Genomic DNA, 23,733 nt, shown 5'->3' on the forward strand with positions numbered 1-23,733 from the left:
TAGTGAGTTAGCTAAAGGAGCCACTGGTTGACTAAAGAAGGCTTGTTGGCTTAGGTAGTTAAGAAGCTCATTAGGCACACTGGCATCCCATGTTGGGCTCTAGTATCTATGCAGTTTCTGTGCTTTAACTAGTAGTCTTGGTTCTATTGATAATTTGGATTGGAACTTGCCTGTTTGGAGCTGAGGGCACGTTGAACGTCAGCCTCCAGCTTGGCCATCTCTTGTAGACTTGAGTCCACATGAGGAGGCACAAGCTCATTGGCACTGGTGTACTTCTGCTTCTCTCTGGTGCTTAGAGCTGCCACTATCCTCAGCCTCGACTGAACTTCCTCTTGCATAATCTGTTGCTTTCGGATTTCCTCTTGGACCTTCTCCACCTTGACATCTACCACCACCTCAGAGCCAAGCTCATCTTTGATTTGCTCGAGCCACTTTAAGGTCCGATTGACTTCGGTCTCAAAGTCTTTACTCTGCACAAACCTGTTCTCACACTCCACAATCAGTTCCCCAACAGCTGACTGTAAGGACTGAAGCTCTTCTTGCCAAGAGGTCACCCGCTGCTTTGAAGCCTCGTGTGCGGCAGAATCCATGTGGGTTGCCAGGTTGTCCATTTGCTCCATGAGTCGAGTGAGGTGAGAGCTAGCGCCTTGAAGACTAGCGGCCAGGGCATGATAGTTTTTCAATCTCTCCTCAGCTGACTGTGTCTCTGCATTGACTTTCACCAGTTGCTCTTTGGTGGCCTTCAGCTCTGAATCCACCTGCATAGCCATGGCTTGATGGTCCTCGAAAGATTCCAGAGTGTCGTCAAGATGTTCTACCCTCTGCTCAATCAATCTTTTGAGACCATTGTAAAGGCTAACCAATTGGGTCATTTCTTCAGGTCTCCAAGGTTGGCCAGTGCTACGAAATCCCTCCTTCTTCTGGTTAAGCTCACTGACGGCTTGTCCAAGATTGGTCAGCTCCTCCAGGAGGGCTTTATAATCAGCCTGAAGGCTGACAACCTCCTCAGTCTTAAGGCCGACAGACTGTGTCCCCAAGCTGTGAAATTGTTCCTCAAGTTCTTTAAGTGCTTTGTGGGTCACATCAATAAAGGAGGCATATTCCTGTCGGGCAAGAATAGCCTGTTGTATTTTCTCTTGTTTCTCCTTGGCTAGTCCTAAAATATTATTGTACTGTTGCGGAAGAGCAATCAATTTCTCATCTAAGTAGCAATGGTCCACTTCATTCAGAGTGGGAAGTATTTCTTGACCTGTTCTTTGGACAGTTAGCAAGAGGTTCTCATATTCCATGGCTTGATCCAATATTTGTTGGTATTTTGTAAGCTGCGAACTCAATTCTGCATCTCCATTCATGAGGTTTATCTCTGGGAAGGTCACAATATCAGCTTGCTTCAACCACTGGCATATCTTCTCGAGATCTGCCTTGAAGTATTTCCTCGTCACCAACACTTTTTCTAACTCCTGAAGCCTCTGGCTGCACTTCTGTAGTGCAACTTCGAAGATATTCTGCAGCTCTTGGAGCTTGTTGAGCATCTCTGATTTCTCTTCTTCGGCAGCGTCTTTCATCAGATCCCTACCTTGGGACCACAGGGAGGTCAACTCACTCTGGTAGGCTCTCAAGCTGCTCTGAATGTTCCTGCAAGTCCTGACCTGCTTAGATAGGTCATCAGGAAGAAGGGCTATGTACTCTTCTGCTTGTGCTTTCTTTTCATTCTGCTGGACCCAGGTGATAGCTTGATTCACAGCCAAAAGGAACTGGGTTCTCTCTGTGAAGGCTTTGCTTAGGTGTTTCCTGCGTTGTGCTACTTTGACGCTCAATGACTCAACCTCTGCTTGAGTTTCTGAGATGAGCTGCTGCAGTTTTTGCCTTTCGTTTAGCCCTAGATGTGCTAAAACCCTGTCTGCATCACTCATAGCCTGGGCCAAGAGAAGCTGCTTGGCTTCCAGCTCACTGCATATGCTTAGATGGTCAAAGAGGAAACTCTGAGCTAGTTCAGGTGGAGGACTCATTTTCATGGCTTCGGATAGGGCAGGCTTCTGCTCCTCAGCCCATTCGAGAGCTTCCCTCAAACGGGCCTCAACTTGGCCCATGTCTTCGAGAGTCACAATGGAGTCCTGGATCTTTCTCTCAATGAGGCTCTCTAGATGGGCCCATCGCTGTTCAAAGTGGCCAATCTGCTCTTTCACCAGCTCTTTATCATCCAGGTTTAGGTGGTACATTACTTTTTGCTTCTGCTCTTTGAGGTCCTCAAGTGTGCTTTTCTTTTCTTTAAGAACAACCGAGAGTTTCCGAAGAGCCTCCAAATGATCAGATGAACTCTCGGCATCAGTTCTACAAGACCATAAAAGAATAATGTAACTCCCAGAAGTCTCAAATCACACTTCCAATGAAGCACATTTGTAGAATACATTTATATTAAATCCTAACTAACACTTTACCTGGCCAGGTTGTCCCATTCTTTGGACACCTGTTCAAAGAGGGCTTCCATGGCACTGATGCAGTCATGATACTCTTTAGTCCTTTGCAGATCTTCCTCTCTCTGCGCCTGCAGTTTGTTGGCCTGATGGCAAAGCTCCAGCCATGCATGGCTCAGACGTCCAATCTCTGTATGCTCAGGAGACTCCTGCCCTTCTGTCAGCTTACTCACAAGCTCTGTCATCTTAGTCAGAGTGCTTTGTCTGCTTTGAAGCTGCTGGCCAAATTCCTACAGGCAACATGAGCACAGAGAATAAGCCAAGTGTATAAAAAGAGACAACATGTGAAATGAAAAGCACTCTTTTGTGTTATAAATAAATCTCCCTCGTCTTATTGTGAACAATCATCGGTGCACGTTATTCTAAAAATAAAAATGTCTGTTTTCATAATCTATCATCAAAATGTAATAACTGTCTACAATTGAAACATTTTGCTTTTCCCCACTTCCTGCTGATGTAATCAAAGTCGGGGAAGTGATATAAGACAATAAAATCATAGCCTACTTTCCATAATTCAATAAATACAATAAATTATGTAATAATTTACACAATAAGTCCAACCCTACATTTTTTCCAACTGATTTTTTTTTTGATCCAAAGTACATCAAATTATAGAAGTTAAATGTGTGTAAATGTCATTCGTTATTGTCTTTAAATAAACTAAAAATAGAAAAAAATTACTTAAATATTTTAATATATTTAAATAAATAATTAAGATTGAAATAAATTAAATTATTGAAAAAAAAATAGTTAAAAAAAATTGAATAAATAATCAGAAAACATATATATATATATATATATATATATATATATATTTTTTTTTTTTTTTTCCAATAAATGTGACATTTACTTTGGCTTGATCGAGCATGTTTTGAGCAATCTTGGGCTCCAACTCGGCAGGTCTCCTGGACAGACTTTGCAGTTGCTGTTCCATATCTTGGAAAAGTGTTGAGAGTTCCTGTTTTTGCTCTTTAATCTCTCTCCAGCTATCTGACAGCTCTTGAGAACTGGTCATCCTCGCCTCGATCTGTAGAAATAACAATATCAATCATATTAACATTAACTGGATTAATTTTATATCCCAAAGCAGTTTAAATTGAGTCTTGAATTGAGTAAATTGAATCAAACTCACCATCGTTTTGGTTTCCTGTATTTTGGCAGCTGTGGCTCTCACAGACTCATCAGACAAATCACACACTGAACAAACCAGGTCCAGATACGTGCTGGCCTGCTCCTGCAGGGCCCTAAAGTGCTTCACCTGTGGGTAAATAGTCAAAATGTAATCTATTTAGGTTGTCTGGACAACTTTCAAGCTTGCTCTGTGGCATCTACTATACCTGTTTCAGAGCCTCTTGGAGGCCATAGGGAGTCTGCGCCTGCAGCTGGATCTCCTCTTTAACGGTCGACAGCCACGTCTGACACTGCTGCAGGGTGTCCTGATGGCTGACGTGCTTCTGGAGCTCACGGTCAAGAGTCTGATACACCTGATGAACCAAATGTCAAACATTAGACTGAAAAAATAAGATGAAAGAAATAATAAGAAATAATATTTCTGACAATGAGATCCTTTATTAGCAGGAGTGCTCACACGCTGAGCCGTGCTGCAAATAGCTGAATAACTGTCTCTGGTTCCCTGCTGGTGTGCCTGGATCTGTTGACTGATCTTTGCTTGAACTTGCTCTGTGCAGCTACTAGTGAGACGATCACCTTTGTCCTTCAGGCTGGTCAAACGCTCCTCGAAACCAGCTATTTCCTCCATTATTGCCTAAGAAGAAACAGGTCAAATCACGTCAAATGATCTAAACATAGAACTGGCAAAAATTAAGCTAAGATAAGTCCAAACAGAAATATGTGCATATGTATTTAACAGTATAAAGATGTACAAACAGTGCAATACATCAGGTGCTACAAAAGGAAAAGACTATGATAAAGTTTATGTGAATACTGTATGGATTTTTAGTATTTTTATTGCACGCAAGTTACTGTAAAGCTTTTGTTCATGGGATATTTGGATGTTATAATAACTATAATGACAGTGCACAAACCTTGTGTCTGGCTAGTTGTTGTGTGGCTGTCTCTAGATTGCCACTTTGCATGGAATCAGAGGTGACCAGCCTGCTAGACATCTGCAACAGCCATTTCTCTACTTCTTGTAGTTCACTGTTATAGTCTTCATGCTCTCTCACACTCTCTGTCAGACTTTGAACGTGGACCTACAACAGAACAACATTAGCATCACCAGCAACAATGCATGAAATCCATTTAGCAAAAACATTCATTTTTAAACATTACCTTGGCATTATTGGATAAATCTTGATAGTCGGTTTTCAGCTTGCTGATGTTCTCACTAATAGATAGGTCACGGATTGTTTCAAGAAGTGCATCTCCCTTCTCTATAACAGATTTGACGGCTGATTCATGGGACTGGATGGTGTGCTGGATTGTCTAGAAGGGGACAAAGGATGCATTTGACATAGTAAAGAGTTTACAAGACTGTCTGACTCAATGCATGTGTCTTTATTTCTCACCTTATATTTGGCTAGCTGAGCCTTCTTTTGATAAAGTTCAGCTTTTGGCTCCACTGGAGACGCCAGCAGTGATTTTGTTTCTGTAAGCCATTGTGTTTGAGTCTTGTATTTGTCCAGAAAGTCTTTAGAGAGCTGTATGGATTTCTCTGTGGCACTGAGCTCTGACCGCAGAGCTCTGATCAATGCCTCCAGCTGGGAGAGTCGGGCGTCAACTTCTTCCTTGAGCTGCTCCGCCTCAGGTTCCTCGAGGAAAGTCATGGCACGATCTGTTTTTTCACGCATGGTCTTCAGGAAGGTGTGACCTAGCTCCATGTCACCCTGCAGAGCCTGAGACAATAAATAAAAAGTTTTTTATGCACACCAAGTCTCTTACACTCCACAAGGCTGCATTCATTTGATCAAACTATAATAAATAATAATAACAGTAATATTGTGATAACAGTATTGATATGAAGTATGACATTATAAATGTCGTTAACACTTTACAATAAGGTTCATTAGTTAACATTATTATGTTATTATGTTGAAGATCTTATTAAAGATCTTCACTATCGTATTTTCACACCTCTAGTTTTTTCATCTTTTTCTCCATGGCAGCACGGTCAACCACATCGATGGTGGTGGTGGTGACGCTACTGAAGTTCTTTTGTGCTGTGCTCAACCAATCAGAGAAGGTGCTAAAGACACTCTGAGATTCTTCAATGCTGGCAACTTCCTCTTTCAGCTGCTTAATAGTGTCCTGCAAACACAGATAAAGTGAAAGTTAAATTTAGCATTGTAACTCTTGTGCAATATAAATATGTGTTATAAACAGTACAGTCAACCAATAAAAAACCTAATTAAGGCAGCTTTAATCACCTTTTTTAACTTTTTTAACATGACTTAACTGACGACATAAATACAACACTGCATGCTCAGAGTTTCTTTCGGTCTTTGATGCAGTCATGATACTCTGCCGTATTTGTAGATACAACTGAAGAGCAAATGAATAAATGCAATTCTTTAGCAGTTGTGAGTGGGGTGGCCAAACCTAGCTCTGTCCCTGCATTTTTAGTCCATAAAATGGACTAAAAATGTCGCAGAAATTTAGCTAAATACGATATAATAAACACAGCATAAGTTAACGGAATGTCTTTGTTTAGATGTGTGTGTTTAAAGTGTACCAGCAGGTGTAGCAGCAGGGCATGATAGCGTGACGTGAGTTGTGTAGCTCTAGTGCTGACTCTGCTGCTGATGGGCGTCTCTTCTAAAACTTGTTGGGCCAGGACACTGAGACCCTCTATTTCCTCCTGATAAGCCAGCACCTCCTCATGCCAACCCTGAAAAAACATCACAACATATCGGACTCAATGCATACATATATTCCTTTAGAACAGCTCTCTTGGAGCAACTTTACATTCTTGAATCACCTTATCTTGGGGTTGAACCTATAACCTTCAGCATGCCAATTCAGATACATGGTAACTACACTGTAAAAACTTGCATGGTTTCTGCACTAACCTTCAGGAGCTGTAGCTGTGCCTCTTTTGTTGCTCTGTCAGAGCGGCGGCCGGAGCGTAACTGTCCTTTAGTCTCCATCCCTTTGAGCCAGTTATCCAGTCGCTGGAACTTCTGCTCTATCTGTCGGAGTTTGGCAAGAGCGCTGTTGAGCTGAGATCTGATCTCACCCAGCCGGGTCTGATACGAGCTCCACTCCTGCTGGACTGTCTCCAGGCATCGGTCCTCTAACTGTGGGACGCCCCAGGGAATTACCTGCTCTCGGGTCACCAGCAGCGTGTTGAGGAGAGCTTGACCCTCTGTGCAATGCACCTGTAGCTCCTGGAGATGGATATTAGAGTTATTTCACTAATGCATATTTATATTAAAACCCCAAAGAATCAAACTCTTCAGCAAATGATTACAAAAAACACCATTATGAATATGGATGCACAGTATATTGGTGATCACATTGGCATTTGCCAATGTTGGTATTTTTTAAAATACTGTAAGTGACTCTAAAAAAGCAAACTCAACAAACCTGAGGACTGTAATTATTTAAATACAATTAAAATTATATAATAAAATTTAAATATTATTAGTAACAATTACTTTTTAATAAAAGTAATAATTATTTTATTTAATATTATTTTGAGACATTGCAGGTGAATAGGGGAAAAAAAGGCATTATTTAATGAAATATGCACTAATTTTAAATACAAATAAATTTTTAATACACAAATCTGAACACTGGATAAAGTCAGTTTCAAATTTTTAACATTAGAGTCTTTTACAGAGGGAATTTGTTTCTCATTTTTGTCACTCCATAATTTAGAAAATACTTAGAACAGACAGAAAACAATATATTTTCCCAATTTTTGTGGGAATAAAATGTTGTATATATAATCAAGCAAAATATATATGAACAAATGCCTCTTTAAAAACCTTCAGGATATAGACAGGGAAAAAAATGTAAAGTTTGGTGTGTGTAGGTGCTACTGAAGCTCAATCTCAATAAAGAATATAATAAATCATTATTTAATGTCATTTCAAACAGTCAGAAACAGTCTAAAAGTATCTGAATATACATGTTATACTTTGTTATACCTTAAGCATTTTATATTGGTTTATGATGTATTTGAATCATTTGAATCATTCTTTTTTCTAATATATAGACAACTAAATATAAAGGCATTAGTAAAAATGCCCTGCACAATGATTGTCAAGATAGATAAAATGAACAAATAATGTTTCATTTGCTCATTCTTCACAATAACAACTTCAAGACGTCTTTGACCTGTAGTTTGCGTAGCGTGTCCTCTAGAGTCTCGACGTCTCCCTCCAACTGTGTGTAGCAGCTCAGTCTCTCCTGCTGTTGCTCCAGCCAGTCTTTAAACTCATGCAGGGTGCGCTGGTACTCCTGATGAGCCGACACCAGCTCCTCCGCTTTGGCAACTGCACACTAAGAGAAAAAAAGGTGAATCTCAATGCATTAACACAGAAGCAGAAGCACACGTTAAATATTCAGCATATTCTATTTGGTGAACAATGAGATCGGTGCACTATACCTGGGCTTTATCTTTGACCATATTGTAGCGCTCTTGCAAGTCCTGAATCTCTAGCTGGGTGACATAGTGCTCGGCCATGTTGGATCCCTTCATGGATATGACATCTAAGCCGCTGTTGTGACTTAAAACATCCTCTAGGAGCAACTGAAATTAGGAGAATATTTGTATGTCAAGACTGAAAACTGCTAGAATGCAATTACTTAGAGACTCAAAGCATTGAGAGTAACACTGTACTTTGGCTTTGCCCAGGTTAGTGGTTTTGTCTCTCATTTCAGAGCACTGTTTGTCTGCAGAGTTTAAAGTCTCTTCCACAGTCTCCATCCAGCTCACAAACTGACGCACGTCTTCCTGGTAACTGGTCCACTGTGACAGAGCGCCTTCAAGTTGACTGTTCAAACACAAACACAACACTCTTTAATACAGACAGATTATAAACCTCAACAAGAATCCTATTCTTATCCCTTCTGGGCTGTTTGGGATTCTAGAGACGGCTATAAGGGGCTACATTTCTTGTTTTAAGTGTTTTATTTTTAACCCTCCGGGGTCTGAGGGGGTTTTGGGGCCCTAGAGAGGTTTTGACATGCCCTGACATCTGTGCTTTTTTTCAGTGTCTTAAAAACATATTAATGTCTAAAGTCTGATTACAATGTATTCAGCACAAACTGGGCTCCAGTAATATGTGAGCAACATGAATGTACATGTTTGTGTTTTTGAGAAAACAACGTTTATGGGTCCTTAGCGAAAAACTACATTTTTTCACTTAAATAAAGCCATAAACACATACAGAGCATTTGTTCACCAGTTTTGAAAACTGAATGTGGTAGGCTAAGATTTGCTACGAAATGATGTGAAAATCATCATAAATATAAATCTGATCCTTTGGTTTGCATATGCTTGGTTTCAAACTTTTTAAATTTGAAGATCAGGGTAAATTCCACTTATTTTGTCCTCTGGGAAACATGTAAATATTTCTATAGCTTCTGAAGGGCAGTACTAAATGATAAAAATATGATATTTAGGCAAAATAAGAAAAATGTACACTTCCTTATTCTGTTTAAAAGTTTACAGGCCTGGATCTTAATGCATCATGTTTTATCACACATCAGTGAGTGTTTAAATCTGCTGTAATAGTTGCATATGAGTCCCTCAGTTGCCCTCAGTGTGAAAAGATGGATCTTATAATTATACAGTCATTGTTGGAAAGGGTTTAAAGACACAAAAATGCTAAAAAAAAAAACTAAAGAATTGGTGGGACATGAAGAATTTTACTGAAGAGAAGCAGACAGTTAACTGTTCAGGACAAACAAGGAACTTGTGAATAACTATCACTAAAAACACAGCTGTGGATCATTCAGGTTACAACACAGTATTAAGAATAAAGTGTATGTAAACTTTTGAACAGGGTCATTTTTATAAATTACTATTAAATTACTATATAAATTACTAAAATAAACTATTATTTTCTCTTGTGGACTATATGTAAATGTCTTTTATGTAAAACATCTTATTCAGATGTTTCAGATAAATAAAAAATAACATGCATTTTGTAAGATTTGGTAAAACAATTAGCATTTTCCAGATTCTGCAAGGTGTATATAAACTTTTGACTTCAACTGGATATTTAGACTTTTTAATAAATAAACCTTTTTTTCGCCTTTTCTTTTAACTATTTTGTGATGTATACTGTTATCACAATATAAAATTACCATGTTATAGATTTTGTTCACCTTAGTATAGATACTTATGATTTCCATCAAAGTATATTTAATTATGGTCTTCTCCAGGCCAGATATTTTTACATTAAATCTTCACACTAATATTAATAAGACCATACTGACCTTTTGCATTGAATAGATGCTGACAGCAGTCCATCCCAGGAGTCCTTGAGGTCCTCGATTTGTTGGCGGACCAGCGGTACACCCTCAGCGGAGGTGTTTCTCTGGACCGACTCTCCTCTCGTCATCAGCATTTTCAGCTGTATCTCCTTTTCTTGACGTGCCGTCAGCAAAGCCTGGAAAACGTGGATGCATTTAAGTCAAAACATTCATTACATGTTAACTACAAACTATGTTTATGGCCATGAAATCAAATGCAAAGTCAAATACTTTTGCTAATGTTCAAAATGGAGCACTAGTTTACTACTGAATACTAAAAGTAGTATGTGACATATATTCTCAGTTGCGTTCTTCACCTCGAGTTTGATCATCCTGCTGTCCAGCACGTTCTTGTCTGCGGTGGGAGTGCAGTAGGTTTGCAGCATGTGACTGGTATCAGCCACCCAGTTCTGCAGCTCTTTCAGGCCCTGCGAAAACAGCTGGTGCTCGGACACGATGCGGTCGATTCTAGAGGCTTTTTCCTATTGGACAAGCACAACATACTCAGATAAATAATCACTCCTCTGAGATAAAGTGACTTGAGAGAGTAACTGTGGTTTTGGTACATAATCATAACATACAGTTTAGTAATTAAAGATTCAGTAAGGGAAGCATCTTAATAGAAACTGTAAATGTGTTAAAAGGATAGCAGTTAAGAGCTTTTCAAGACTTGTTGTACTGTATATTTATTAAATCTGGATGACTATTCCATACGATTTTTTCTTATTAGTAGATAGACTATAAAAATGCCAACTTACACTGCCCTAAATATGTCATTTCTGTGCAAAAAATGCATACTTGGGAAAAAAAGAAAAGTGAAACTTAAATACAATGTGAATATAGCACCAAAAAACAAGCTTCATTACTCCATATAAACTTTCCAGATTAAAAGTGTTCTCCACCCTAAATTGAAACAAATGGACTGTGTCCGAAAGCAAAGGGAACTATATGCCTCCTTGACCAGTTAGCCAATGACTTCACAAACAGTGTTAATATAAAAGTACATCTTAAGAAAATTTGTTTCAGATGTCATAATGTCATGTCTAATGATATAAAATAAATTTATATTTATATTTTGCATATCCAAGCAAATATTTATTGACCACAATGCTTCTTTCTTAGTAGAAATCATATCAGAAATTGACCGAAATCAATAAAAAAAATAAAAAATGAAAATAAATAAAAATTAAGCATAGCAAATTTAAACAAATAAAAATACAATTATTTAAATAAAACATAAAAATACTTTAAAATTAAACAAACAAACAAAATAAATTAACAAATACAATGTATAAGTGATTTTACTGTTCCATCAGACACCATTTGGTATTTAGATATATTTACAAAAAAAAAGAGATTATATATATATATATATATATATATATAAATAACATTTATTATAAATAAATTATAAATAAAAAGAAAATTAAAAAATACAAATGAAATTAACAAACAGACACTAATTTCAATTTAGAAATTAATTTACTGTTCCACCAGACACCATTTGGTGACAGAACATTGCAAAAAAATATTATTTATTCATAAAAATATTAAATCAAAAATAAAAATACAAAAATGAAAAAAATAAAACCCTATTTGATCTCAGGACATTACATAAACACTGAATTAGAACATATTTTGATGCCATTCAACCTTCATTTGCTGCTCTAATATAAGCATTTTTAAGGTTTCGGACTCAGTCCTATTTGCACATATATCCCTGCAGCACTAGGGACAGGTAGCCAGCGGACAGACATGCGGGACGTTACCTTGGTCAGGTTGCTTAAAGCTAGGTACTGAGCTGAGAGCTGCGAGACACGGTGCACAAAGCCCTTTCCGGCCGTGTGTCCGTCCCACAGCTGCTGGGCCTTCTCCCTCAACCTGTGCAGCTGAGACTCCTTAGAGGCTAATTCCTCTAGCAGAGACTGTGAAAGCACAGGCACGTTAGCACAGAGCAGCATTGCACACACTCCTGTGTTAGCAGATGATTAATAAAGCAACATGGCAGCACATGAACAGCACAGACTTTAAGACTGGGGACAAGCGATGTTAATATGAGAATGACAGAAATGCAGATTAAAGCATGACGTGAATGCAGCTGTCTTATACATTCGATTACATCCACTGATCATTTTCTGTAAACATTTTGACATTAAAGTCAACATGAAACACAATATGACCCTACTTGCTTTTATAATACTCATCCCTGGTTTTATCATGCACAAATCTGTGTTATTGTAACTAAGACTGAAATTTTAAAATATTAAAATGTTTGCATTCATTGAAACAAAGCTGAAAACCCCCCACAAATCAAATATAAAATAAAATAAAATAAAATAATAAAATAACTGCTTGTTTTCTTAAAAAAAGGCCTGTAACACTAGATTTCTGTATTTTTTATTCTAATTGTTTTCTTTTTATTTATTATATAATTAACACACACACAAAAAAAAAACATTGCTATGTGTACTGCGTTAGGCTAACTGAGACTTGCTTGCATATCATTGCTCTTTTGTTGATTTTGATTGCTTCCTTTGTCCTCATTTGTAAGTCTATTCGGATAAAAGCATCTGCTAAAATAAAATAAAATAAAATAAAATATTTGATGAAAAACTAGAGTTAGAAACTACTTTTCATAACCTAAAAAATTGTGATGCATAAAATTCTTGCCCTACATATTTTTACAAATATTAAAATGCATACATAATTTTTCTCACTGAATTTTTAAGTTCACTGAGAAATATGTAATTATGGAAATTAAATGCTATTTCATGTTCACCATAATGTATATAAAATAAATAAAAAATCTGCTATCATTCAAAAGTTTTTGAACAGAAAGATTTTTAATGTCTTTTTTAAAGTCTTTTAAAGCCTGCATTTATTTGATTCAAAGTACAGAAAAATATATTTTAATATGTAATTTATTTCTGTGATCAAACTAAATTTTCAGCATCATTACTCCAGTCTTTAGTGTCACATGTTCCTTCAGAAATCATTCCAATATGCTGATTTGCTGTTCAAGAAACATTAATTATTATTATAACCAATATTTAAAACATTTTTTTCAGGATTCTTTGATGGACAGAAAGATCCAAAGATCATCATTTATCTGAAATAAAAAGCTTTTGTAACATTATACACTATACCATTCAAAACCTTGAAGTCAGTATAATTTTATTTTTCTTTTTTTGGGAAAGAAATTATAAAAATTAATACTTTTATTTAGCAAGGAAGCTTTAAATTGATCAAAAGACATTATAATGTTACAAAAGATTTTTATTTCAGATAAATGCTATTCTTCTGAACTTTCTATTCATTTCTATTAATAATAATAATAATAATAAAAATGTTTTTTGAGCAGCAAATCAATATTAGAATGATTTTTGAAGGATCATGTGACTGGAGTAATGATGCTAAAAATTCAGCTTTGAAATCACAAGAATAAATTACATTTTAAAATACATTCAAATAGAAAACAGTTATTTAAAATAGTAAAACTATTTCAAAATGTTACTGTTTTTGCTGTACTTTGGATCAAATAAATGCAGGCTTGGTGAGCAGAAGAGACTTTTTTAAAAAACATTATATATCTTACTGTTCAAAAACTTTTGACTGGTAGTGTAAATAAATACAAGTCTCAAATAAATTTATTTAAATACTTGTCTACATATCTACAAGGTCATATGAGCAAAATACTGACAACAACCTCTAAAGTTAAATACAGCAGCAACGCCATGAAGCGCATCTACTCTAGAATGATGCTTATGAATGGCTGTTATGCTGGCTGTGAATAGAGGTGGTTTTTATTATGCTGTACTACACCTGTAACCTGTGCAGCTCCTGTTTCTTGGCTGTGAGATCATGCAGCCGACTGCTGCTCTCCTGGACGGCCTCCTCGGTTTCATTCAGCCAGTCCTGGAGTGGCTCCACGCTCGTTTCGAAGTCTCGCATCTGAGCCTGAAGATTCTGGAAGAAAACAATCAATGATGGTACATTAGAGAGAATGAATGATGTCTTTTGGTCTACTGAGGTCTATGATATCAATTATTTACTTAAGTACACCTGCAAGAAATGCTCTAACCTTTCAAGAAATATCGAATAACATGAATAATAAATGCAACTAGATTTTAGGATATTGCAGGTTGTTGTTATTGCATTACAGGCCTAAATCTCACTCCCAGATTCAACAGATGTGTGAATTTATGATCAAATGACGGTCAGACACCTGTAAGGCGGTTTCTCTCTGATGCAGGTTTGTCATGAGTGTTTTCCAGTCTTCTCTGGCTGTGTTGATTTTGGCTCTGACTGACTCCACTCTGTCTTTAGCGGCGATACTCATTAGTAGCTCTCCGCTGGCTGCCACAGTGTTCAGTTTGCCGTGGCCTTGTTCACGGTCGCTCAGAAACTCCTGTAATAAGAACTTAGTCTCAAAATCGTAACTGAATTGAGTGGAAAACAACAGTAAATCAATAAAACGCTAAATACCTGGATCTTCTGCAGGCTGGATGATGCTTCAGCCAGGTTCTGAGGCACATCAAAACATTTGGCCGTATTGATTTTCGCATTGACTAGCCACTGCTGGAAGTCTCGAAAAGAGGCACGGAAGCGCTGCTCCAGGAGCTTCTCCTTTCCCTGACACTCCCGAGACGCCTGGAGACTCAGGCTACAGGGAGGAAGAGAAACTACTGATGTAAACGAAGGGATCTGAACACTGATATCATATAGTCTGAGACTCTGTAGACTCTCTGATGTGTAATGTACACAAAAACAAATCTGCAAACTCAAATCTGAATTTCCAGCTTTCTAATTTTAAGGGTTGCAAAAATGAGCACTTCTGAGTAAATCAAGAAAGCTGGTTTTTCCATAGTTTGTGAACTACAATGCACTAAATATTTAAACTACATTAAAGGTTTTATTTGAGGCAAGTAAATGGGATAAAACCAATACTCAGCTATAAATGTACAGTATATTCTGCTTTTTATAAAGAGTTGGGTTTGTAAAATAATCAATACTGCAGATGACTGCGCAAATTGTCTACACAAATTGTCCATACATTTTTTTAGTGCTGTTTGTGTTGAACCATTTGCGGAATCTGCTCTATTATTTGAACAAGCTGCCGTTTTGTTGTATGCTGGTCTATTATTATGGTCAAATTTCATAGATTTTAGATTTACCCACCTCTAAAATGTTATGTGGAAAAACCAAACTGTTATTAATAGTTTTAAATGTCAGTCAGAGTTTCTCCTTTTATCGAATTAGGTGATTCTCCAGCAGTCTGTTTCAGTATTATTTTAATATTATTTAAATACTATTACTGTTTTAACATTAATTTTGAATGACCTATTTATTTTATTTCAGCTTTATTTCAATTAATAAAAATTCTTTTTAATTTTATTTCAGTTTTTGTTTCAATAATTTTACCATTTCAACTAAAACTATTTCTTAAATTTTTTTCCTAAAAATGTAATTTCAGTTAGTGCTAAGGTAACACTTCTAATTTTCATTAGAAATGTTTGGTTCTAATTTTTAGATTTATTTTAGTTAACAATAATAACACTAGTCTCTCTGTGTACAAAGATGTTCTGCTAAAACTGAAACTTCTTTTATTCTGAATTTTTATTTTAATTTTTAATTTTCATTTTAGCTTTTTTTGTATTTTCAAATGTTAAATTTTTATTATTTATTTTAGTTTTTAAAATATACATTTATATTTAGCTTTAATTTCTTTTAATTTCAGTTTTAGTAATTTATTATTTCAACTAAAACCTTTTATTAAAAATAATTATTATTGGAAAAAAAAAATTCTCAGTTAGTCCTAAGGCAACTCTAATTTCTATTTTTTTATAATTTTTTTTTTTTTTTTTGTCTAGTGTTTATATTTTATTACAGCTTTATTTTAATAAATGATTTTTTAACAATACTGGCCAGTCTGTCTCAGTACTATTTTACTACTGTTTTGACTATTACTATTTTAATTCTTAATTTTGAAATAGCTTTTATTTTTATATTTTCAGTTTTCATTTTAATTTTGGTTTTTGTGATTTTTGTCATTTTAATCACCTTTTTATCATTTGTATTTATTTCATTTCTTTATACTTCAGTTTTAGTTTAAATAATTTTAGCATTTCAACTCATACTTTTTTTTCCTATTATTCCTAAAAAATACATTTCACTTAAAGCTAAGGTAACATTTCTATTTTTTTTAATGTTTTTTTTTTTTTTTTTGAAGTTTTGGATCTAATGTTTATATTATACTTATTTTAGTTAACAGTAACAACAACACTAGTCTTTCCCAAGTGTTCTGCTAAAAATTAAACTCATGGTTAAACCTGGAAGAGTTGGTCTTGAGCTCTCCTACCTGTTGTATTCTTTAATGAGGGCGGATACTCTCTCAGATTGAGCGCCCAGATCTCTGGAGAACCGGCACAAGTCGTTCAGCTGACACTTCAAATTATCCGACATGGGCTCAATGTTTAGCAGTGCTTCCAGGGCATCCTGAATCATAAAAAATATTAAGTAAAGTAACTGAAAGTACAGAAATGTCTTTTTTCATCATAATTTATTGTTTTGCTCTACAGGCCTTACCTTCGCTATCTGCCATCCTTGCACAGCCTCTTCACCGGAGGTCATATCTTCCACCTGCTGCAGTTTGATGCGCCACTCCTGCAGCTTGCTGCTGAACTCCTGCAGGTCCTGCTCCAGCTGCGCAGCCAAGCTGTTGAACTCCTGCTCTGAGTTGGCCATCTGAGCCAGAACGCCCTCCAGACCAGAGCACACGTGTTTAGCTCCGCGCTCCCACTGTTCCCAGGCCGAAAGCAGCCCGCCCTCCTCTCTCTCCAGAACCTCACAGCCCACCGTGGACGTGTGGTCACGTGTGGCAGCACCGCAGCTCTGCACACGGGTCAGCCGCTCATGCCCTTGCTTCCTGGAGTCTAACAGTCCCTAAAATTGAATGACAAAGCTTTTGAGTCAAAATGAAATCAAAACGAACTTCCTTACTAAATGTTTCTGGTCTTATTGTGCGCACAACAAGAAATTAGAGCACAGTATAGTTTAAGAAAGATAAACATACCCTGACTTTAGAGAGTTTCCTCTGAACAGAAGCAGCGTCTCCAGACATGTCTGACCAGCGCTGAAGCTCTTCTTTAGCTGATGTGAGCCAGTCGTTCAGGTCACGTACCGACTCCATGTACTGCTCATGCTCTTTGACGATCTCCTCCATCTGCTGTACCTTATTCTGCACAACAGAACATTACAGAAAATATTAGAAATGCTGAAACTCAAAATTTACCTTATTTAATTAAAAAAAATTCAGTTCTTACTGATTTATTGATGCACATTATTATTATTATTATTATTATTATTGTTAAGAAAAACTGCTTTATAATCTTGTATTAAAACTTAATAATTAACTTTTTGCTGATGTAACCAATAAATAATTTATCAATTTATATCAAAATAAAATAAAATATTTTTATCTTAATGACAGCTGTGAGGTTGGTAAACTGGGCGCTTAAAACAAAACAAAACAAAACAAAACAAAAAACAAAACATAAAACAAAACAAAATAAAATAAAATAAAATAAAATAAAATAAAATAAAATAAAATAAAATAAAATAATTATTAACTTAATGACAGTGACAGCTGTGAGGTTGGTAAACTAGGTTATTAAAATAAAATAAAATAAATAAAATAATTTCTACCTTACCTTGCTTTATAATCTCTTATTAAAACTTAATAATTAACTTTTTTGCTGATGTAACCAATAAATAATTCATCAATTTATATCAAAATAAAATAAAATATTTTTATCTTAATGACAGCTGTGAGGTTGGTAAACTGGGTGCTTAAAATAAAATGAAATAAAATAAAATAAAGACTTAGTGTTAAATAAAATAATAATAATATTATAATAATGATGATCAAAAAAAGAGTTTGATTTCAGGTTTATATATAAGAATAGTAATTTCAAAATAAAATCCTTATGAACATCAAATCCATTTCATGTTTTTAAGGCGTTCAGTAGACACTCTTATCTAGAGTGACTTACAGGAAGTGGTTTTAGATTTAAAATAAAAAGACATATTTTCACCTTAATGACACTTGTGATGTTGGTAAACTGAGTGTTAAACTCAGATTTCGGTCCCTCTGCGAACATCTGATCTCCTGTCTTCTCATACAACTCTGTGGCTTTCTCATTTAGACGTGTCAGTGCTGTTAAATGGACCTCCACGTCGGCCTGAATGGCCCGTAGGCGCTCCAGCAGTGAGGCTTTCTCTTTCAGCCCAGGCTGCTGCGGCAGAGCCACTCCTGCCTCCTGCTCCACCATCTCCATCCACTGCTGCAGCTGAGCCTTACTCTCCAGAAAACTGCCCCACTGAGCCACGGTCCACTCCAGACGACTGCGTCACACACACAAATGACTATTATAGCATTCTGCCAAAGTGCCATGAGGCTTCATAAGAGGAGGCGGGAACTCACCTGTGGCAGCTCATGGCGGTCATGAGGATATTGGCCCAGGAATCCTTCAGACTCTTGAGCTGAGAGCGGATAATTTCCTGTTTATCCCTACTGCAGTTCTTCAGCACCTGCTCTCCCTTCCCTACGGTCATGTTGAGCTTTACCTCCCCTTCACCCTTCATCAGCAAAATGTCCTGAAACAACATCATCAAAATATCAAAAATCATTCTATGATAGAGTTGCATTTTTAAAATCATAAAAATGTGTGTATTACTAATTAACAAGATTAGTAATCTTAAAATAAAATAAAAAAAAATGGCCTGGCTATTATATTTATTTCAAAAACATATTAATATATAATATAATTAATATATAATATAATGATGTAATAATGCTGTAATAAAATATATGGCATATGCCACCATTCACAAGAGTGGAAATAAACAGACTATTACATTAATAATATAATAATATACAATATCCTAAATATATAATAATGATGATTGATAAAAAGTTTGAGTTCGGGTTTCATTAAATGTACACAATATTAATTGACAAGGCTGGTAATCTCAAAATAAAATACAAATAAATTAAATTAAATAATAAAATTTAATAATTAAATAAGTTATATCAATAATATTAAAAAATAAAATAAAATAATGAAATACAATAAATAAAACAGACTGACTGTTACTTTCCTAAAGTATATAAATATATGATCAAATTTTTTTATAAGCAATATTCAGAATATATGATATAATAATGATGATTTAAAAAAGTTTGAATGAGTTAAATAAAAATTATGCCATATTAACTGTCAAGGTCATCTCAAAATAGAAATAAATAAATAAAATAAGTTATATAAATAATATAAAATACCTTACAAATAAAATACAATAAAATAAAACAGACTGTTATATAAATAATAAAATATTATCTCAAATATAGGGCAATGATTGACAAAATGTTTTGAGTTCAGGTTTAATCAAATTTATGCCAAATTAAATGACAAGACTGTAATCTCAATAAAATAAAAATTAAGTTATATAAATAATATTAAATATCTTTAAAACGAAATAAAATTAAATTATGTTAAATAAAACTTTGTATAGTATATAATATGTTAAATATATGATATAATAATGATGATTGACAAGAAGTTTGAATTCAGGTTAAATAAAATTTATACAATATAAATTGACAAGACTGGTAATTTTAAAATAAAATAAATTAAAATAAAAACAAACAAAATAAATAAATAATATATAATAAATACATTATACAAATAATATTAAATATTTAAAAAATCAAAATTCTGTAAAATAAAACAGGCTGACTGTTATATTTCTGTAGTATATAATATCTTAAATATATGATATAATAATGATGATTTACAAAAAGTTGCAATTCGGCTTAAATAAAATTTATGCGATATTAATTGACAAGACTGGTAAAATAAAATAAAATAAAATAAAATAAAATAAAATAAAATAAAATAAAAAACAAAACAAAACAAAACAAAACAAAACAAAACAAAACAGACTCTTTTATTTATATAAATAATATAAAATAATCTTAATATCTTATCTTAAATATATGACATAATGACATAAAATTTTTACCATATTTATTGACAAAAATGGCAATCTCAATATAAATATGGTGATCTTAAATTAGGCTTATATTATATTATATCATATTATAAATATATAATAATGATTGGCAAAGAGTTTACATTTAGGTTAATAAAACACTGAAAAGTAATAATATTTGGAATATGAGGAATTTCAACAACAGCAAAATATTGCCTAGTGAGTACTATTACAGGTACAAACCCCATAATCAAAAAATGGGGTGCATGACTGTGTTTTCTGACCTGAACCAGCCCCAGTCTCTTCTCCAGGGTCTCTTTATTCCCGCTGGTGCTGTTGAGTGAATTGAGGCGCTCCTGTACTCCACTGAGCCATCCCCAGGTGCTCTGCAGCGTCTCCTCGAAGTTCTGCTGCTCCTGCATGCTGAGCTGACATAAGCGCAGTCTCTCCCTCGCCGCCTTGAGAAGCGCCTGGTGCTGCAACTGCAGCTGCGCAGACGCCCTCAGCTCTGCCCCACTGCCGTGACCCCCCTCACTCAGGGACTGAGCTTCCTGACATAGACTCTCAAACGAGTCCCTGCAGGATAAGAGATAGGAATTTTTTATTTTATGTATGTATTTTCATTTATTACAATTACTTACTGTACATATTATATGAAAACATCATACAAAATACTGTAACAGAACGCTATAAAATTGTCCATATTAGATCTGTATATCAGTATATCAGTTCATATTTCCACAAACAACAAATGAAAATAAAATAATTAGTAATATTATTAGTAATATTATTAATATATAATAAACTGATTGACAAAGAGTTTGAGTTTGTGCTTAATTAGTTGCAGAAATGTGTAAAAAGTAATATTTGTAATATGAGAAATTGTAAAATCATGCTTTGAAAAACCCATCAAAATTGTAAATAAAATAAAAATACATATTTTCCATAAGGAATTTTAAAAATGCTATCTAAAATACATGCATTAATGCTTAAAAACCCCATAAAAAACTGAAATGAAATAAAAATATGTATTTTCCATATGGGATTTTAAAAATTCTATCTAAAATATATGCATTAATAATAACACATTATTTATTTCTTTTAAATTATTTATAAATATGATGAAATATACATGCATTAAGAATGAAATATTGTTTACTAATTTATAAACAGAAACTTCAAAATGCGTTAATAAAATATTCTTTTTCATATATGTATTTAATAATAATTTATATAATAATAAAATACATCTATTTTGCATAATGATTTTATTTATTTAAATGTTTTACATCCAAAATGCATTTAAATAAATAACACATACATTCATACCTGTTAATAATAACAAATCATTTATAAAACAAATACTATTCCCAAATACATACACTAATAACACATTATTTTTTTATTTGTTTAAATATAATGCAATATACATTCATTAATAATAAAACATTAATTATTTATGAATAGAATTTCCAAAATGCATTAATAAAATATTTTCTTATGTATTTAATAATTATTTTATTTAATAATAAAAAACATCTATTTCGCATTAGGATTTTCTTCTTTTTTTAAATATGATAAATGCAAAATACATGCATTTAAATAAATAAATAATACGTGCATGTTAATAATAACAAATCATTTATAAAACAAATATAATTACCAAAATATAAATATTTTAAAATAAATTAAATATTTTTATATTTTTTTATTTTTATTCTACGGAGAAGGGGAATATTTAGGATATTTGTGACTCTGGACCACAAAACCAGTCATAAGCGTCAATTTTTTTAATTGAGATTTATACATTATCTCAAAGCTGAATAAATAAGCTGGGTTTGTGGTCCAGGGTCACATTTTAGAAAATGTAATGTTTTAGTTGTTGTAATGCTTGTTGTAATGTTTTTCTGGTTCAAAGCAGTGAGCAGTTTATTTACCCACTGAAGGCGCATGGATAGGACAAAATATTGATATTTATCAGTTTAACTTATTCTTACCTTTCTTTTAGCACTTCATGTTGGAATTCTTCCACACGCTCCAGCGTCACTCGCTCCTGATCGCCGTGTCTCCCCTCAGGTAGCTCTGTGCTCATCCTCACATCCATGCGCTCCAGCCAGCGGGTCAACCTCTCCAGACGGCTCTCAAAACTACAAAGACACAGCACAGATTTCAATTCAGAGCGTTTGGTGACAAATAACCCCCTGCCAACTTGAAAGTCGAGTGTAGGTCCTCTCCACCACAGAAAAGCCGTTTATCTCTAGGAATGATTTCAAACAATCTGCTGCTCTAATATTTAACCCAGCAAGCAGCAGTGTGATGCTGCTATCAGGTTCTCACCCGCTGAGCAGATTGGCGCTCTCTTCCAGGTTCTGCTGGTTCTGTTTACACTGCTCCACGTAACTGTCCCAGTCCTGCTGGATGGAGGAGAGGTTCTGCTGGACTTGGCCAGCGCTGGCTTTGGGGAGGTGCAGAAGAAGCTTCTCACCCTCAGTACACACCAGCATTAGGCGGCCGTCTCCATCATCCACCCGCTCCAGAGCTCCCTGTGTTACAATGAGTTTAAGTGCTAAGTGTTACACCTACAAAACTTGTTTTTAACATTGATATTATTAAGAAATGTTTCTTGAGCTGCAAGTCATATATCAGAATGATTTCTAAAGGAACATGTGACATCGAAGACGCTGAAAATTCAGCTTTGCATCAAGGAATGCACGAATGCGTAGTATATATTTTTTAGCATGAAGTACCTTCAGTTTCTGCAGTTTGCGTTCCACTACGCTCATGTCACCAGAATAGTCGGCACATTCTCTCACGATGTCTTTCTGTCCAGACAGCCATGTATGAAACTCCTTCACAAGATCTGAGAAGAGAAGAAGACAAAGCATAAGGAAATTTTTTTTCCACAATAGGAAAAAATAACACAATAGGAATAAATAATTTTATTCATGAATACAGCGTATCTCACCATTGAAGTGCTGTTGAAGGCCATGCTGCATGGACCCGAGCTTCTTAACACACAGCTGATTGACCGTTTCATATTTCTTGATGAGGTCAGTCAGAGAGGAGCCTAGACCAGCAAGTTCTTCAGATGGGTATTTTCTGCAAAGGGTGTTCAGGCTTTCCCGGGCTGAGTCAATGCTAGACTGCTGGTTTTGGAGCTCCTTTTGAATTTCCTATGAATTGCATGCATAGAAAATCTTTTATTTATAATGTTGGCATGGTTTCTTGTAGCAACTGTCATAATATAGTGTTGTCTGTTCACTGCCCACCCACTCTCTGATCCCTAGAGCTTTTAAAACATCTACAGCTGAGGGCAAAAGCTGCAGAATCTGCAAAATGTTAATTATTTTACCAAAATAAGAGGGATCATACAAAATACATCCACGTGTCCACAAAAGAAAATAATAATAGTTGAATTTATAAAAATGACCCTGTTCAAAAGTTTACAAATGCTTGATTCTTAATACTGTGTTGTTGCCTGAATGATCCACAGCTGTTTTGTTTTTTTTGTTCAGTGGTAATTGTCCATGAGTCCCTTGTTTGTCCTGTTCTTCAGAAAAATCCTTCAGGTCCCACAAATTCTTTGGTTTTTCAGTATTTTTGTGCATTTGAACCCTTTCCAACAATGACTGAATGGTTTTGAGATCCATCTTTTCACAATGAGGACAACTGAGGGACTCATATGCAACTATTACAGAAGATTCAAACGTTCACCGTTCACCGCCCTTTAGAAGCTACAGAAGATACTTACATGTTTCCC

The 23,733-nt window shown here is 35.0% G+C and overlaps 1 protein-coding gene across 7 annotated transcripts in view; it reads right to left on the bottom strand.

Annotated features, from left to right (window-relative positions):
* Nucleotides 1-23,733, bottom strand: part of syne1b (spectrin repeat containing, nuclear envelope 1b) — a 121,111-nt gene that overhangs the window by 50,553 nt on the left and 46,825 nt on the right. For all 7 annotated transcript variants that reach the window (XM_051133948.1, XM_051133949.1, XM_051133950.1 and 4 more), the window contains 31 exons: nt 22,939-23,146; nt 22,721-22,833; nt 22,311-22,516; nt 21,971-22,120; nt 20,258-20,549; nt 18,403-18,575; nt 18,014-18,323; nt 16,993-17,157; nt 16,506-16,862; nt 16,279-16,415; nt 14,406-14,583; nt 14,146-14,328; nt 13,743-13,886; nt 11,690-11,845; nt 10,238-10,402; nt 9,885-10,057; nt 8,281-8,434; nt 8,047-8,190; nt 7,776-7,940; nt 6,503-6,820; nt 6,166-6,321; nt 5,568-5,741; nt 5,003-5,329; nt 4,767-4,919; nt 4,520-4,687; nt 4,063-4,239; nt 3,812-3,958; nt 3,607-3,732; nt 3,325-3,501; nt 2,439-2,704; nt 171-2,331 (listed from right to left, as the gene is read on the bottom strand). In XM_051133948.1, coding sequence (XP_050989905.1) covers nt 171-2,331; nt 2,439-2,704; nt 3,325-3,501; nt 3,607-3,732; nt 3,812-3,958; nt 4,063-4,239; nt 4,520-4,687; nt 4,767-4,919; nt 5,003-5,329; nt 5,568-5,741; nt 6,166-6,321; nt 6,503-6,820; nt 7,776-7,940; nt 8,047-8,190; nt 8,281-8,434; nt 9,885-10,057; nt 10,238-10,402; nt 11,690-11,845; nt 13,743-13,886; nt 14,146-14,328; nt 14,406-14,583; nt 16,279-16,415; nt 16,506-16,862; nt 16,993-17,157; nt 18,014-18,323; nt 18,403-18,575; nt 20,258-20,549; nt 21,971-22,120; nt 22,311-22,516; nt 22,721-22,833; nt 22,939-23,146 — 7,923 coding nt within the window. The remainder of the gene's footprint in view (nt 1-170; nt 2,332-2,438; nt 2,705-3,324; nt 3,502-3,606; nt 3,733-3,811; nt 3,959-4,062; nt 4,240-4,519; nt 4,688-4,766; nt 4,920-5,002; nt 5,330-5,567; nt 5,742-6,165; nt 6,322-6,502; nt 6,821-7,775; nt 7,941-8,046; nt 8,191-8,280; nt 8,435-9,884; nt 10,058-10,237; nt 10,403-11,689; nt 11,846-13,742; nt 13,887-14,145; nt 14,329-14,405; nt 14,584-16,278; nt 16,416-16,505; nt 16,863-16,992; nt 17,158-18,013; nt 18,324-18,402; nt 18,576-20,257; nt 20,550-21,970; nt 22,121-22,310; nt 22,517-22,720; nt 22,834-22,938; nt 23,147-23,733) is intronic.

This window comes from Labeo rohita, chromosome 17 (assembly GCF_022985175.1).
Source record: "Labeo rohita strain BAU-BD-2019 chromosome 17, IGBB_LRoh.1.0, whole genome shotgun sequence".
NCBI classification, from domain to species: domain Eukaryota; kingdom Metazoa; phylum Chordata; class Actinopteri; order Cypriniformes; family Cyprinidae; genus Labeo; species Labeo rohita.